Source organism: Atractosteus spatula, chromosome 1 (genome assembly GCF_055471065.1).
Source record: "Atractosteus spatula isolate fAtrSpa1 chromosome 1, fAtrSpa1.hap1, whole genome shotgun sequence".
NCBI lineage: Eukaryota > Metazoa > Chordata > Actinopteri > Semionotiformes > Lepisosteidae > Atractosteus > Atractosteus spatula.
In genome coordinates this window covers 19,165,071-19,180,296 of record NC_142706.1, presented here as the reverse complement: position 1 = coordinate 19,180,296, position 15,226 = coordinate 19,165,071, and the positions used below count along the sequence as shown (strand labels likewise).

General features: G+C 35.6%; 1 protein-coding gene across 1 annotated transcript; it reads left to right on the top strand.

Moving 5' to 3' along the window:
• Positions 1-1,855: 1,855 nt before the first annotated feature.
• LOC148840707 (glutathione S-transferase P-like) lies at positions 1,856-6,955 on the top strand. Its single transcript, XM_088924398.1, has 7 exons — positions 1,856-1,908; positions 3,058-3,093; positions 4,156-4,262; positions 5,102-5,189; positions 5,463-5,566; positions 6,275-6,376; positions 6,667-6,955. Coding segments are annotated over exons 1-7 (627 nt in total). The 5' UTR covers positions 1,856-1,907; the 3' UTR covers positions 6,856-6,955.
• Positions 6,956-15,226: the final 8,271 nt, after the last annotated feature.

Sequence of the window (15,226 nt, the reverse complement as noted above, 5' to 3'; positions counted from 1 at the left end):
TACTTGGAGGTTTTTACAGAAAGAGAGCTTATGGTGTATAATGAGCTGGGCTTGGATGCTAATCCAATTTTTGTTTAGTGATGATCTATTTTTTTTACATTTTTGAATATATCAATACTTAAAAATATCTGTATTGTACGTAAATCACTGTAGCAAAAAAAAATATGTGTACTGACACTGATGCTTAAACAAGGCTAGAATTTTTACAGCAGTCTCTTGGGCTGTGTGGATCAGACACACAAGAGGAATGCTTAAGATGTTGGCTTGGATTCACTGAGACAACACAAATACAATGACAACCCAAATCCCCAACCTAAACTACATAAAGCAGGAGGGCTTTATAGCCCCCGACAAGGTCTCCTTGCCTATAACAATAGTCTCCCACAAACTATCCCATTGCACAACACCAACTGGCAGGCCAAGTCAGGAAAAGACTGCTATTTCAGCCAACTTTCTTTTAATAGATGCTGTTAAAGGCCTTGAATACTTTTGAGTACTGTAGGCATGCTTGAGGTGAATTTGGTAATTATTGCCTAGCCATAATAAGATAATTGGTGAAGGGTTGAGTGTCAGATTCTCATATGGAGATAATTAAGTCTGTGCGGTTAATAAAGATCTTCACAGTGGTAGCAGGTGATTGGATTTATGAAGAATAAGCTTTGTATGTCCCAGAGGAGCATATTCTGTAATAAATCTTCTTGACCTTACTTTCACAAGTCATTGTGAGTTGTAATATGCTCAGTCCCTGTCACATTCCAATGGTCTATTATCATACTGTAAGCATAAATCAGCTCTCTAGTACATCTAAGAAACTACGTAATTCCACAGAACTCACATTTTTCTCTTCCTGTCAATGACATCTGAGGAATAATTTTTTCATGTTTCTACTCATGTGCCACAATTAAAAGCATTGACCTACAGTACATGCCAAATCTGTTTTCCAAAAAGATAAATGATAGGTTTTCATTGACTTCAAATAAGAAATCTGAGATCATAAGGAAACCACCATCATGTGATTAGTCTGGTATTGGTTATTGGTGAGAAGACAGAAGCTCTAAATTTAATGTGTCTTTGAGAGTTCAATAAAACTGTTAGCTAATTTCAGATGAGCAGACAAACAATGTGACTTAAAACCTTGCTAGCTAAGACCTTGGACTATTTCAGTGAAGCCAACATCAATGAGAATGTCTACTTGAATGACAGTGATAAATAATGCAATACAGAGAATGGAAATTACATTAATACTGATCCAATAAAAATACAACAGAAACGTTCCAGAAAGAGTTGCAAATTTCAAAGCTCAGCTTAGAAGTAAACATTTATGGGGAATTACACCTGAGTAGTCCAACTCAGGTTGTTGTCTATATTCCAAAATACGAATTAACCTGGGTAATACGTTCTTTGTGAATCACTACATACAGTATGAATGGTCACCAGCAGCTCTGGGATTGAACACCATTTCTTTAGTTTTTTTATATTCAAAGTCAAGTCATGTTTTTCACAGCATTGTGGAGAATTACATGTTTTTTTTCAGATGTTGCACCGGAAAACATGTCCATTTATGTTATACATTTTTTCAGCATTCATAAATATCATTAAGAATATCCAATTCAATTCTCACTTCTTCTGTTGTTAACTACTCATAAATGATCACAGCTACAGTATGTTTGGATTGTTATTCGACCTCATTCATAGACATGCCTCTTGAAAAGCCTCTGAATTTGCTACCATCTATACTTAATTCAGTTCCTCCTTTTATTTTCACGAACTATAGGAGTCAGTGTGACTCAGCAGAATGTATAGAAAGATGTCTATAAATACTGTAAGAAGAGGAGCCAGGCTCATTCCACAGTGTGCAGCTAAACGTGCTAACCTGAGAGAACACCTCATCACCTCAGAATTACACCAGTAAGTGCATTTTTTTCCACTAAATAAAAAGAAAAACGTTCTGTTGAAAAGCTAGTATGCTGTATTGAAAAAGAATAACGCATTATTTCAAAATGATACCATTTCATGTAAATCATTGCAAGTCAGAACAATATTTTGAAATGTTGCAAGTTCATTTTGAGGCAAGAGTTCCTGCATGCTGCTGTACCTTGTAATGCAGCAGGTTAGCAATATGATATTCAGTCAAGAGAACAGAAAAACAAAAGTATTTTTTTCCACAGAATGCGAGCATATGCACGAGATTTAATGTGATTAAAGTTTTAAGATAGCGTGATAGTGGAAGAAACATATCGTACAAAAGTATTTCCAGAATGTTCACTAAATAATCTGTATAATAATGTAAATCCATAATATACTGTACAAACATAAATACATCATGAATGACATAATAAATAATGAGACCGTTTAAATTAACCTAAATCTACAGGCTATTTTCCCTCTCTCTGCAAGAGTTGTAAGGGTAGTAGTCTATCTCCTAGCCTAGGTGTCAAGATGAATGGCCTAGTTTCTTCCATGTTACACCCAGGGATAGTCATTGACAACATTTGTTAAAGTAATCTGTTTTTACGTTGGCAAAGTCCAAATACAAATATATTTGTTATCTGAACAGAATATTCATAAAACTAAAGTTTAACAGAGCAGATTTGTAATTTATATTAATATCATTCTCTGTCATTCACAGACTAATACTTAACAGCATTACCATGAACAACAATAATTTTCCAAAATGATACTGATTAATTGCTATATAATCTACTACAATTTGCTTTGAAAAAAAAAGCCTTTTGCGTGACCATATTGATCTCTCCCAAACTGGGGTTGTGATTCCTAAATGCAGGGGTGACCCACCTTAAACCAAATCTCATCAGGTCACTGGGGTCCCGCCACTCATATTACAGTACCTCTCCTTCAGCCTGTTACAATGCTACCCACACCTTCACAGACAGATAATGGGAGAGTGTTCAGAAAAGTCCTCTCAAAGGCCTTTGATCATAATAATAATAATAATAATAATAATAATACCTTTATCAATCACTTAAGGAGTTGCTCCTTTTTTATCCTGTGACAAAAGAAAACAGGGACTAACTTTTTTCTCTAATCTCATTGCAGTGGCACCCTACACAATTACATATTTCCCTTGCAGAGGTAAGTAAATCAGTAATATCATAGTATCAGATCAGTAATAATGTAATTATTACTGATCTGTAATAATAGTAATTAGCTACACTACACTTAGCTACACTTCCAGTTGTGTCAAGGAATTAACTTTTTAAATTAAAAACACAAGGCAAGCAGGGAAGGTTTTAATTATACAACTGAAAAGGCTCTCAGATACAAAGGTGGATAGTTCTGGTTCACTCTGCAGATTGATCCAGTCATTAGTAGCAGCAGATTGAAAGCGTCTGCACTCAAACACTGTATTTACACTTGGGAAATTCAGTTTTCTAAAACTAACATATATTAGATTGCAGAGAACAGCGACAATTTATCAAGATACGAAAGAGTTCCACAATTAACAGTGTCTAAATCAATTTAAACCAGCGAAGCATTCATCTATGGAGCATTTCCATCCATGGAAGGAGTGCCAATAAATCAAAGAAGAATGATCACAATGATGAGTGCTATGGGCTCCATTAGTGATAAATCTACTGGCAGAATGGTATAACACATGAGGTTTCCCAAGAAGAGTCATACAGGCCATTACATACAAAACATCACCATAGTACAGGGCAGGAAGCAAGGATTTTGGAAAAAGTGTATACCTAGAGGAACATGTCAAAACAAGAATTGTTGTGACAAAGGAAACCAGGTCTAGACTTCTCTTAGCTTGTAATTCTTTAGTACAAATTTTGAAAGGTAAAGCACTGTCCAAACAGATGCCTTGATGTTTATAACTGTGGCTTGCTCCCACTTTGTTCTTCTTAAAGTAAACATTTGGTGATTGTTATGAAAAAAACACACTTTGAATTATTTGTATGGTTATTTTTCCCAGCATTAAGTAGAAGATGCAGTTTTCAGAACACCTGTTAAAGTTTATTGAATCAACAACCACTTTTACTCATAGTATCTCCGTGGAATGTTTTACAAATGATGTCTCTCTAGCCTAGATGTAAATGGGGCTTTTTTTATAATTCTAACAGAACACCATCTTCTCAAGATACTGTAGTCTTTTCTAGATTTTTAAAATGGCTACCTATGTTGTGACAGGGCGCTGTGAGGCACTGAGGATTTTGCTTGCCGACCAAGGCCAGCCCTGGAAGGAAAATGTGGTTACTATGCAGGAATGGATGAAGGGAGACCTGAAAGCCAGCTGTGTGAGTTATGAGTACAGAGCTTATAAACTAAGGGAAACCGTTCAGCCTCGTTTGTCTGTTTCTTGTTGTTTCATCAGGGAGAAGATGCAGAGAAAGGATTTTGGATCCACAGCATGGTTTAAAGTTGTTTTAGCATCACACAAAACAGGACCACCTATTGATCATTAATCCCACCCTATAAACAGTTACACCCTCTACTCCCCCTTACCTTCTTCATATTTAATTTCCCTCATCTCCAAGATGTCACCTTTCCTTTCAAACTGAGGTGAAGCCCACCTCAATTTCTGGGGTTTGACAGGATCATCTAGTTATCATTATATATGCTCTCTAACTTAATTGGTATACTTATGGAAAATAACATTTCTGTTAAGGTCATAAAATATATGCATTGTATCTTGATCAAGTGCATGAAAATAATAATAATACCCCAATTATCTATTAATTTAATCAATAAATTAGGTGAATATAGATTTTAAATTGTTGTGCTCAAATGCTGCATAAACATTTTATTAGGTTCGAGTCCATAATAGTGTAATCAAGATGAGCTGAGCTTAAATAGTCAGTCCTTCATCAAATATCAACGGCTATGTATCACAAACCTATAAGACTGTCTTTGTAAACTCTACTAATAAAACCAATATAATAAAACATGTTAATGATCTCAAATATAATAAAACATTAAATGCATTGTTCCAGGGCTTTGGAGTACTTTTTCTAGCTGAGTGACCTGATTACTCTCATTTCAGCTTTTGACTTTCAATTTACCATTTGATTCCACATTTAACTTTCATTACAATTATGTCTGTTAATGCTAGAATTTTAAATAATTCATTTTTCAGTTGTTTGGCCAATTACCTAAATTTGAAGATGGAGATTTCGTCTTGTACCAGTCCAACACCCTATTGAGATATCTGGGACGAAAACATGGTATGAGCCGAACTTTATTTTCTACACTCACTTTTTCAAGGGATGCACTAATATTTGAGTACTTTTCTTTTCTTCTTTAATTAATTATATAGACGAAATGCCTGCCAATGTGCAGGTTAAATTCATTTTGGCACTACTTACTTAAGTTTGTATTTGTGCCTTTTATTTCACACAATTGCAAAGTTGTTTATGAAGCATCACAGCCGATTTTTAATGAACGGCCAGAGTTTTCATTCCTAATAGTAATCATCTTTTTTTCTCTTCATGGTTCAGGAGCTTATGGAAAAGATGACAAGCAGGCTTCTCTCATTGATATGATGAATGATTCTGTTGAAGACATGCGTCTCAAGTACATGCGATTGATCTACCAGGAATATGTAAGTACATTAATGCAGACAAAACTATATTAGATGCTTTCCAGATTTCACAATTTTTTTTTATTATTTGTACTTTTTATGTGAAAATTATCTTTATCTGGGATTCTCTTAGGGTAGCGCTATGGTGCAATGGTAAGCAAGTTTGTCTTGCAGTCCTGGGTCCCAGATTCAATTTCTGAGGTGCTACAGTGTCTGTGTGGATTTTGTATGTTCTCCCTTTGTTTGTATTGGTTTACTCTGGGTGCTCTGGTTTCCTCCCACAGTCCAAACACATTGACTTCTGGGAAAACTGGCCCTGGTATGAGTGTGTGAGTGATTGGCTGTGTGTGTACAGTGATGGAGTGGTGTATCCTGCCTTGTGCCCAAAGCCTAGGAAAGTCATTTATTGGGATAGCCTTTGGTTCTAATGTAACCGTGAATTGGATGAAGGTTTTAGAAAATGGATGGGATTCTTTTAGTGGTGATTAAGAGAATGAAGAGCATTTAAGGGAAATGCATATATATATTTTAAAAGTTTGTAGTATTTAGGAACAAAACATGGTTTCAGGATTGATAGTCATTAACGTGATAGTCCCATTCTAACTGCTACACATAATCTTAATGGGATAGATGTTTTTGCAAAATCAAGAAGTGCACTATGTATTCCGTTCTCAATGGTGATATTTGTATAACCACATTGATGTGGTCCTCTTTGACTCTTGATTTAAGGAGACTGGTAAGGAAAAGTACATTAAAGACCTGCCCAATGATCTCTCCAAGTTTGAGAAGATCCTGTCCAACAATAAGGGAGGATTTCTAGTTGGTAACCAGGTACTGTAATTAGTCGTGCTTCACATTCTTGTGTTGTGTTTTAGATCCTGTTTACATATTCAAGAAACCAATACACCATAGAAGAACAATATGAAATATACAATACACGAAGGTTGTGCTTACATGTGCTAATACTAAATCCCTTTCTACTTACTGTAGTTTTCTTTAAAAAAAGAGTGGCTTATTAAAAACACATTATATTTGCCCATGAAAATGTTTTTAATTATGAACATTTGCTGACAAAGCAAGGTTGCAGTTAATGGAATGCTAATTCTCTGTCTGTGTGCTAGATTTCCTATGCGGATTACAACTTCCTGGATCTGCTGCAGAATCTCCAGGTCCTTTCACCACATTGTCTGGATTCCTTCCCCTCTCTGAAGAGCTATGTGGAGCGTCTTTCTTCCCGTCCCAAAATCAAGGCCTACCTGGAGTCCGATGAGCACAAGAAGCGGCCCATCAATGCCAATGGCAAGCAGTGATTATCCTGACAGCTACAAGCAAACCACAATTTATTATTTTAATTTGAATATGATAGCAGAACAATCTTAAACATACTGTTTTATGTATATTTTCTAGTGAAAATAAATGGCATATGAGGAATATAATGTTTGTTGTTCTGTCCAAGAGCTCTGAATGTAAGCCAGATCTGCACTTAAAACCCTTCTTAAAGCACAGTTTTAGTTGGTTCTGATGAGTTTGTGTACAGTCCTAATAGAGCTGATTAATTAGTTTGTTGCCTGTTGCTTAACACATCCTGTTATTTTTTACATCTTTTCCACCATATCTTACTTCCAACTGCCACACACATGGGTGCCTACAGCCAGAGAGAAAACAGCCTTTCTTCTTTTTGTTTGCTGACAGGCCAGAGCTTGTTGTTTTGTCTGCTCATGGCTGCTGTCTATCTGATAACACGAACAGCCGCACACAGAAATCTTACAGCGTGTGGCTATATTCTTCCTTATACAGACAGATTTGGTTTAATGGAGTTAAACCTTGGATTGGCACTGGAAATTCCTTTGATGTTGAATGATTAATGATTACAACTCAGAAAATACAAAACGGATTTAGGAAAGCACAGCATGATTCCCCTCCTCAGTTAAAGTCCTTCCTAGCCCTACTAGGAAAGCAATGTAGGGAAGGCCTGTGTCTTAAAATAAAAATGACCCTAAATATTAAAGTTGGGAAAAAATGGCATTGCTGGACATCAGGATTTGCTGTTATTTTAATTCCATTAAAATATAATTGAAAAGTGAAAAAGAATATTGCAAGAACCACAAACAATTAATGGAATGATGATCAAAAATGATTAATGATTGGTGGAATGATTATTAAGGACTCTTTTGATAGTCCTTAATATATTCCATAATATAGGAATAAGATGATTAGTGTGGAAAAAAGTCATTGTAACTCTTTATAATAGTAATTAAGATGTGGTGGTACAGTAGCATTTACTGTACTTTAGGAACCCCTCTTGCCACTAGGGACTGGAATAGTCATCTATTCAACCATCCATTTTCCAATTTGTGGTCACAGGGTAACCAGAGTCTATCTGTTGTGTAAAACTGGGGCAAAGGCAGGGTACAGCCTGGACGGGACACCAGTCCATCACAGGGCAGACAGACACGCACACACTCACACCAGAACCAATTTTCCCGGAAGCCAATTAACCAACTAATTAACTGAGGCAGTAATAATAACCACTGCTAACAACTGTACCACCATGCTGCCCTGGATTTGTCATATTAGAGTCATATTAATGGATATACTTTAACACTTTCCCAAGCAATATATTGATATCTGATATATTTAATATATTTGGAATACTTTTATTTTCAGTGTTTTACTGGGAGTGTTCCTTTTGCCTAACTTGTGGCAGGCGTGCCGACATTTGATACTTATTTGCCAGAAGGTGTGTGTACATTAGGTCATTATTTGCTGGAGATGAGCAACACATTTAAAGCAAGCGCAAAATGAAAAATACATGCAATAATTTATCATTTTGAATATCCTGTAATAGACAATTGTATAATTTTGTTTTGCTATTCTACCTTGCATGTAGCAACTATGTGCAGTATACAGTATGTATATGCTATTTATATGGGCTAAGGGATCACTGCTTTTAAAACATTAAAGAAACATTATTTAAGAATTTAAACCTTTACTTGATATACAGTATATAGCTAATCTCTTTCCTGTCCCAGTATTTTAACAATATACTGAGTATAGCTAATTATAATGAATGAATGGCAAACCTCCAAAGAAAGCAACAGAAAAAATAATAAATGGGGCTATAAATTACACATCCAACAGTACTGGTAATAAGCATGTTCATTACTGCCATGAAGAAGTTCACGTGGAGTAGCATAAATGTCAGCTTTTCATTGCATTTATTAATGATTATTGTTTTTCCAGGGAGTAAATGTTCACTATTAACTTAGAAAGAATTCCCATAAAACCATGCTCAAAAAAAAGTAAATGAAAAACGAATGCATGTAAGCTCAAAATGCTCACAAAAATAAATACAAGTCAAAATTACCAGTGAAATGTGTAATCAAAAAGTAAAATAAAAACAGTGCACTGGAAAGGGTCAGTAACTTCAAATTCCTTGGCATCCATATCACCGAGGACCTCACATGGTCTCTCAACGCCACCTGTCTGATCAAGAAAGCGCAACAGCTCCTGTACTTCCAAAGATGGTTGAAGAAGGCTAAGATATGTCCCCAGATCCTCACTAACTTTTACAGATGCACTACAGAAAGCACACTGACAGGTTGCATCACAGTGTGGTATGGCAATTGCAGTATTGCTGACCGCAAAGCTCTACAGTGGGTGGTTAAAACTGCCCAGTCCAGGGGTTGCCCTCCCATCCATACAGGACATTTTTGAGAGACGGTGCTTGAAGAAAGCTTTAAGCATCATCAAAGACCCCACATACCCCAGCTACAGACTGTATGACCCTCTACCATCTGGAAAACGGTACCAGAGCATTCGGGCCCGGAATACCAGACTCAGAGACAATTTTTACCCACACACTATCAAACTATTAAACTCCCAGCCTCTCTCACCTACGATCTGAACCTCACAGTGCCTTCTTTCTTACCAAAAACTCAAACACACATTGAAATCTACCTCTACCTCACATATAAAAAAACTCACTCCCCATACTTTTCTATCCTTTATTTCATTCTGTTGATGTATGTTTTTGCACACCTAATGTTGTTTTGCACATTGCCTGTTGTTTTGCACACTGCCTGTTGTCTCTGTCTTTCTTTTATTATACAATTGTATTGTTGTTGTTTTTTTGTACTACTTATCGTCTGAGAGCTAGCTAAATAGCATTTCATTATACCATATACTTGAATATGAATATAATGACAATAAACTTGAACTTGAACTTGAACTGCAAATAAATTCTAAACAATCTAATCCATAATTATTAACTACATAGTGTGTTTCACCCCTATGACAGATTGACATCCTGTTCAGGGTGCATCTTGCTGAGGTAGGCTCTGGCTCCCCCATAATCCTGAACCGGGAGAAGAATCGGAATGCTTAATGTGTTTCAGTTAGTGAGTTTTATTACAAATTGGTTGTGATCATCAATGGATCTACCTGCACTGCACAGTTCTGCAACCGCGTCATCTTTTGATTATCAGTTTGATTATAGATGGTCCTAGAATTATCCTAGACTTATTTAGGCCAGGAATCCTACTGTCATGTTTGATCCAAACTTTACATTTAAAGCCCATGCTCACAATATTGTGAAGAGTATTGTTTCATCTTTGCAACAGCTCCTACCATTTCATATCTCTCCCAGACTGATACAGAAAAGCTAACGGATGATTTCCCTTGTCCAGGCTTTATTACAGTAGTGCAGTGCTTGCTGGTGTATCCAAACAGGCTCTTATCAAGTTACAAAATGTTCAGAACTCAGCAGCTCAGATCTTAAGTAAAACTAAAATGCATAAGCATATATTTACTGTTTTATCTTCTTAGCACTGGCGCTCTGTGGATTTAAGAAACAAGGTCAAAATACTGCTGCTCAATTTAAGAGCTTGAATGGTTCGTCTCCTGACAGCATTAGTAAACTTTTAACTCCCTCTAGACTTACTGTACACATTATTTACCTTCTTTGTACTCTGGCCTTATTTCAGTTCCCATGATAAGGTTTCAAACCCTTGGAGACTGTGTTTTCTGTTCTGTTACTCCAAGACTGTGGAGAGTCCCAGCCTATATGAAAGAAAATTGCTCAGCCCTTTCAAATCCTGTCTTTAAACTCACATACAGTACATTAGCTTTTATTTCTGTTTGATTCACTGTGTTAATTTGTATTTCATTGTCTCAGTTGTTTTTGCCTTTATCTTGTATTTTATTATGAGCACCTTGAAATGGAAAGTGCTGTTTTACACAAAGTTATGGTACGCTGTTATTATTAACTGAAGTTTACCCTAAAGAACACTCTGCTTGAAAATATTACTTAGACAGACTTTTTGTACATCTGCATAGATTTTCTGTAATGTTTTTTCTAGCTGCTTAAAATACACTGTATATCCATCCATCCATGCAACACAGTAGGCGCAAGGTAGGATACACCCTGGACAAGACACCAGTCCGTGCAGGGCAGACAGACATAAAAATACACGCACTCACACCAGGGCCTATACTGTATGTACAGTATATTTCTTAAATCCGGCACTTAAGAGCTACATTTGTATTTGGTTTCAGCCTGAATTTAAGAAATTACTTATGTATTCTTGTGAATATTTTCTATATCTTGTCCTGCTAACTATTTAAAAAGACCTATAAATCTACAGGAATGCAATTCCTGTAGATACAACAGTAGAATAAGGGCTGTCAGTCTTGGTCCAGCATTGTATCTACAGGAATTGCATTCTAACTGCAATTTTGGAGTTTGGCTACAACATTATTTGGCCTAATCTGCAATTATCAGATTGAAATATGTGAAGCGGCACAGGGCTGAGAATTCTGCGTCTCCACAGAAAAGCATAATGAATAGACAATGACTTCTTTGTGTGTTCCTCATTCTGTGTCCTGGAAACACACAGTAGGAGGTGGTCGGGGAGTGAGACTCTGCAAATGCAGGGTGATTATGTGATATTTTTGCAGTGAGGTGCAAATAACTCCACAGTAGCACTGCCTGGTGGTGTGCTGACTACATGACGGATTTAACTCTATAACTATTATAATTAATTAATACTATATAATTAAATATGATAAAACTTGTCTGTGCATTATAATATATAAAGCACATACAGTACTGTATAGGCAAGGCCAACAGTGTTGGCGGCACTATCTAAATCACCTGTTTCCAGCTCTTTAACCATTGCCAAATTTTAAATTTCCATTACAAACCAATAGGATTGTAGTTGGAGAAAGTGGGTATTCCCTTACCAGGAAGGACTGGCTATCTGGTAACAGGTGGATGGACAAATGGATGAAATAATGTAAAGCGTGCTTATAATATTAGACTCTTTGAGCAGCTTCACCATGAAAGTTGGACACTCTGGAAGAAAACAAAAATGTACCTGTGCAGAAATATGTTGTTTCATTACTTGCAGTTTTCCAGTTCATTATCATCGTCTTGTCTGTTTTCTCTTCATTCATTGTTCATTGTACTGTATTTGTATTCCTTTTATATTTTCATATTCAGTATATATAGTGCAATTAAGACTCTGATTTAACATACTGCAAAGTTCACCCCATTGAATAACATGACCTTCACAACATTGTCATGACGTTTGCGAAACCACCAGAGAGACAATATGGTTCTGATGTCCAGAAACGTCACAGATTTATATTTGCGTCTTGGCTTAAGTCAGTTAAAATCAGTATGCTGAGACCAGCTGTGCTGGTTCTCTTCTGATCCCTTGCATGTTCTGCATGAAGAATATAAACTCATGGGAATTATTTTAAAACATACTCAATCAAATTATTCAATAAATGTGTTCCCAATAAAGCAGTAATGGTTCATGGGCAAATGCCCACAAATCAGTGGATTATGGGCAAAAATGAAGGGGAAATGTGAAATTATATGCACATAGTGTAATTGTGGTAGGAGTAAATTTCAAGGGTTCTGGTGTACAGTAGTTGTGTGGATTCCTGTAGGAGTGGTGTGAAATGAATGCATACAGTATACACAGATGTCATGTAATGGCATATTTATTTGTAACATAATGTTTACTTATTATGTTTTGTAAGTTTCTGTGTGTAAAACAGCTTTAATACATGACAACTTTCTGAGAAATCAGACAATTAAGCACTATTGAATCACATAAAATAACTCTCAATTTTGATCAGGACAGTTCTGATCACAGTACAGTTTCTATGTTGAAAGCCAAAGCTGAACTACAGTAGATTTTTCTTTTGCCTGAGCAATGTTTTCCACTGATGAACTGGGAAAAAATGATAAATGGTAGATTTTTTACTTATACTGTACATATTTACAATAATGTATATTTTGCATTGATTGTCAACTTAGTTCTTGATGGTGTTTGTATATGAATAAATATAGTCAAACAAAACTACAATGGAACAATGTACAATGTACAGAAAAATGTGTCTATAATAACTATTATTTTACATTACATTATAATGTTCACCAGACATTATACAATTGTTGAATTCACAGGTGCTCTGTAAACTGTATAAAAGACACAAAAATAAGAAAACTGTGTTGGATACAAGAGTCTCTTTATTGCCACAGTACCTTCACACCTATGATTAGCCTTTATGAATCAGCATTCTTCAGTTTAGAGTTTAGAAATACTGTTGTCGTGATCGCATGTCTCTAATATGGTTAGGGTCTCAATTGGCATTGTGATTCTGAGGTCAAACTCAAAAGAGTTGAATGTTACGTGGTAAGACGCATGGATACTCCTGACTTCCCCTAACCACAGATATCTTACAATGATGAAGGGCTATAGTTTTTCAAATAACACCAATGTGTTTAATTTTTGCTTTGCTGTTTCTTGGCCTTCAAGTTATTCTGTGAGTGTCTATAATGAGATGACTGATTGAACTGAGAAACTAAATTAACTACTGTATATGCCTGCTTTTTAAAAATGCCACTAGAGCCTAACGTGACTGCACACCAACCTTTACTGGAGGACTGTAACATTAGTGATAAAACAAAATGAAACACTTTATTGTAAATGGTAAATTAAAAACTGAAGACTGTCTCTTTAAACTACATTCAAATAAATGGGGCAGACAAACATAAACCATGTCAAATGAATTACAACACATTTAACAGTCCTTGCTCCTGAGCAGGTTCAAGATATAAAGTTCAACTCTGCATTGTTGGTTGGCATTAATGATTTACAGACTGAAGCAAAAGTTAAATATAACTTTCTTATCCACCTCTGAAGTTTTCTCTATAGAGGCCTCCTTAAGACATTCTTTCTAGATTATTCCAGATAATCGTAATGAATTGGTCTAATTTAATTAACTATTAAGTAATTTGCAGTTCTCAAGCCTCAAAATCTTATAGAACTACAAGCTATTTGTTCAAATTCCAGAATGTGAAAGTGAAGACTTACATTAATTAACTACTATTATTAAGTAATAAAGTATATGGCACTGATAGTCTTTAGATGATTAACTTTAATTTGTAAACAACATAAATCTAGCATAGTTAGTGTCTAAGTAAAGATGTTACTTTGGTTGTTTGCTAATAAATTTTCATTTTTCATTTTCATCAAGTCCTATTTTTATGTCTACAATCCAACTAAGACTCTTGCATGCTTGGGAACTTATAGAAAAGAACATAAAGTGTCACTTTTAACTCTTTGTTTTAGGAAAAGTCTCACCATTTGCACAATAAGTCCTTAAAGCTCAATTGGAAACATAATTCTTTTGATAGAGTACTGTATTTAAAAAAAATAAAAATTGACTGAGAATTTCTTATTTAGTTATTAATGACATTTAGAATTTGGGTAACTTTCTGAATTGAAATAATGTACAGTATATTTCATACATATCTACATATACTACTCAATATGTGAATAGTCACTTCATTAAAAAGCAAGCTTTATTATTTAAAATCTCTTATGGACATGCTTATTAATGTTTGTGTATGTGGTGAGGGGTGTTGCGTTTAAACATTTGACAAAATCACTGTGGAAAAAAAAAATCTGATTCTTCATCATCATCATCTCATGAGACTTCCATCAGAGCATTTGTATATACATTATGCTCTGGAGAATATACTGAATGGAAAAGTCATGAAAGGACTGATTTGACAAGGAACTGATAAAATATACCACTAAAATTTGATTGCCAAAATGCCTGATATAAGTTCAGGTGTAAGAGCTGTCAAGGAAGTATTTTCTGATGTAAGCCACTTTGCAGAAAAATAACAGTATCCTCTGTTGCAGTTTCTCTTAAGTGGGACACCGATTCCTAAATGTGGTTTTAAATGCAGTCATTTGTGCATTTCTCATTGTCTTAGCAGTTAAAGTGTTTTTATTGTATTTGATTATTTTACTGCAGTCTATATAGTAATTAGGAATCAGAACGCCAGGGAGGGATCCTTGATTTGTACAGTTTTAGCTATCACCGTGATCGCAGGTATCACAGCTCCAGCAGGTGTCTGATCCCACTCTCCGAGGCCCACCCACCTGCTGGTTTTTGTTCTATCCTTCCTCTGAGTCACACAATTACACCCTTAACTGACTTAGTTACCAGATTAATTTAAACTGTTTGATTATTTTTCTCTCTTTAACATATTGGAGGTTGCCTTTTATCCCCCTATTAATCCATTTACTAGCTGTTTCATCCAATTCAGAGTCACAGGTGAGCCAGAGCAAGTCCTGACACACATGGCAGGAT

Bases quoted from the DNA above. Each gene is read 5' to 3' on its own strand.
- LOC148840707 (XM_088924398.1), top strand. The intron at 5,190-5,462 runs GTATGAGCCGAA...TTCATGGTTCAG, and splicing joins ATATCTGGGACGAAAACATG to GAGCTTATGGAAAAGATGAC. The intron at 6,377-6,666 runs GTACTGTAATTA...TCTGTGTGCTAG, and splicing joins GATTTCTAGTTGGTAACCAG to ATTTCCTATGCGGATTACAA.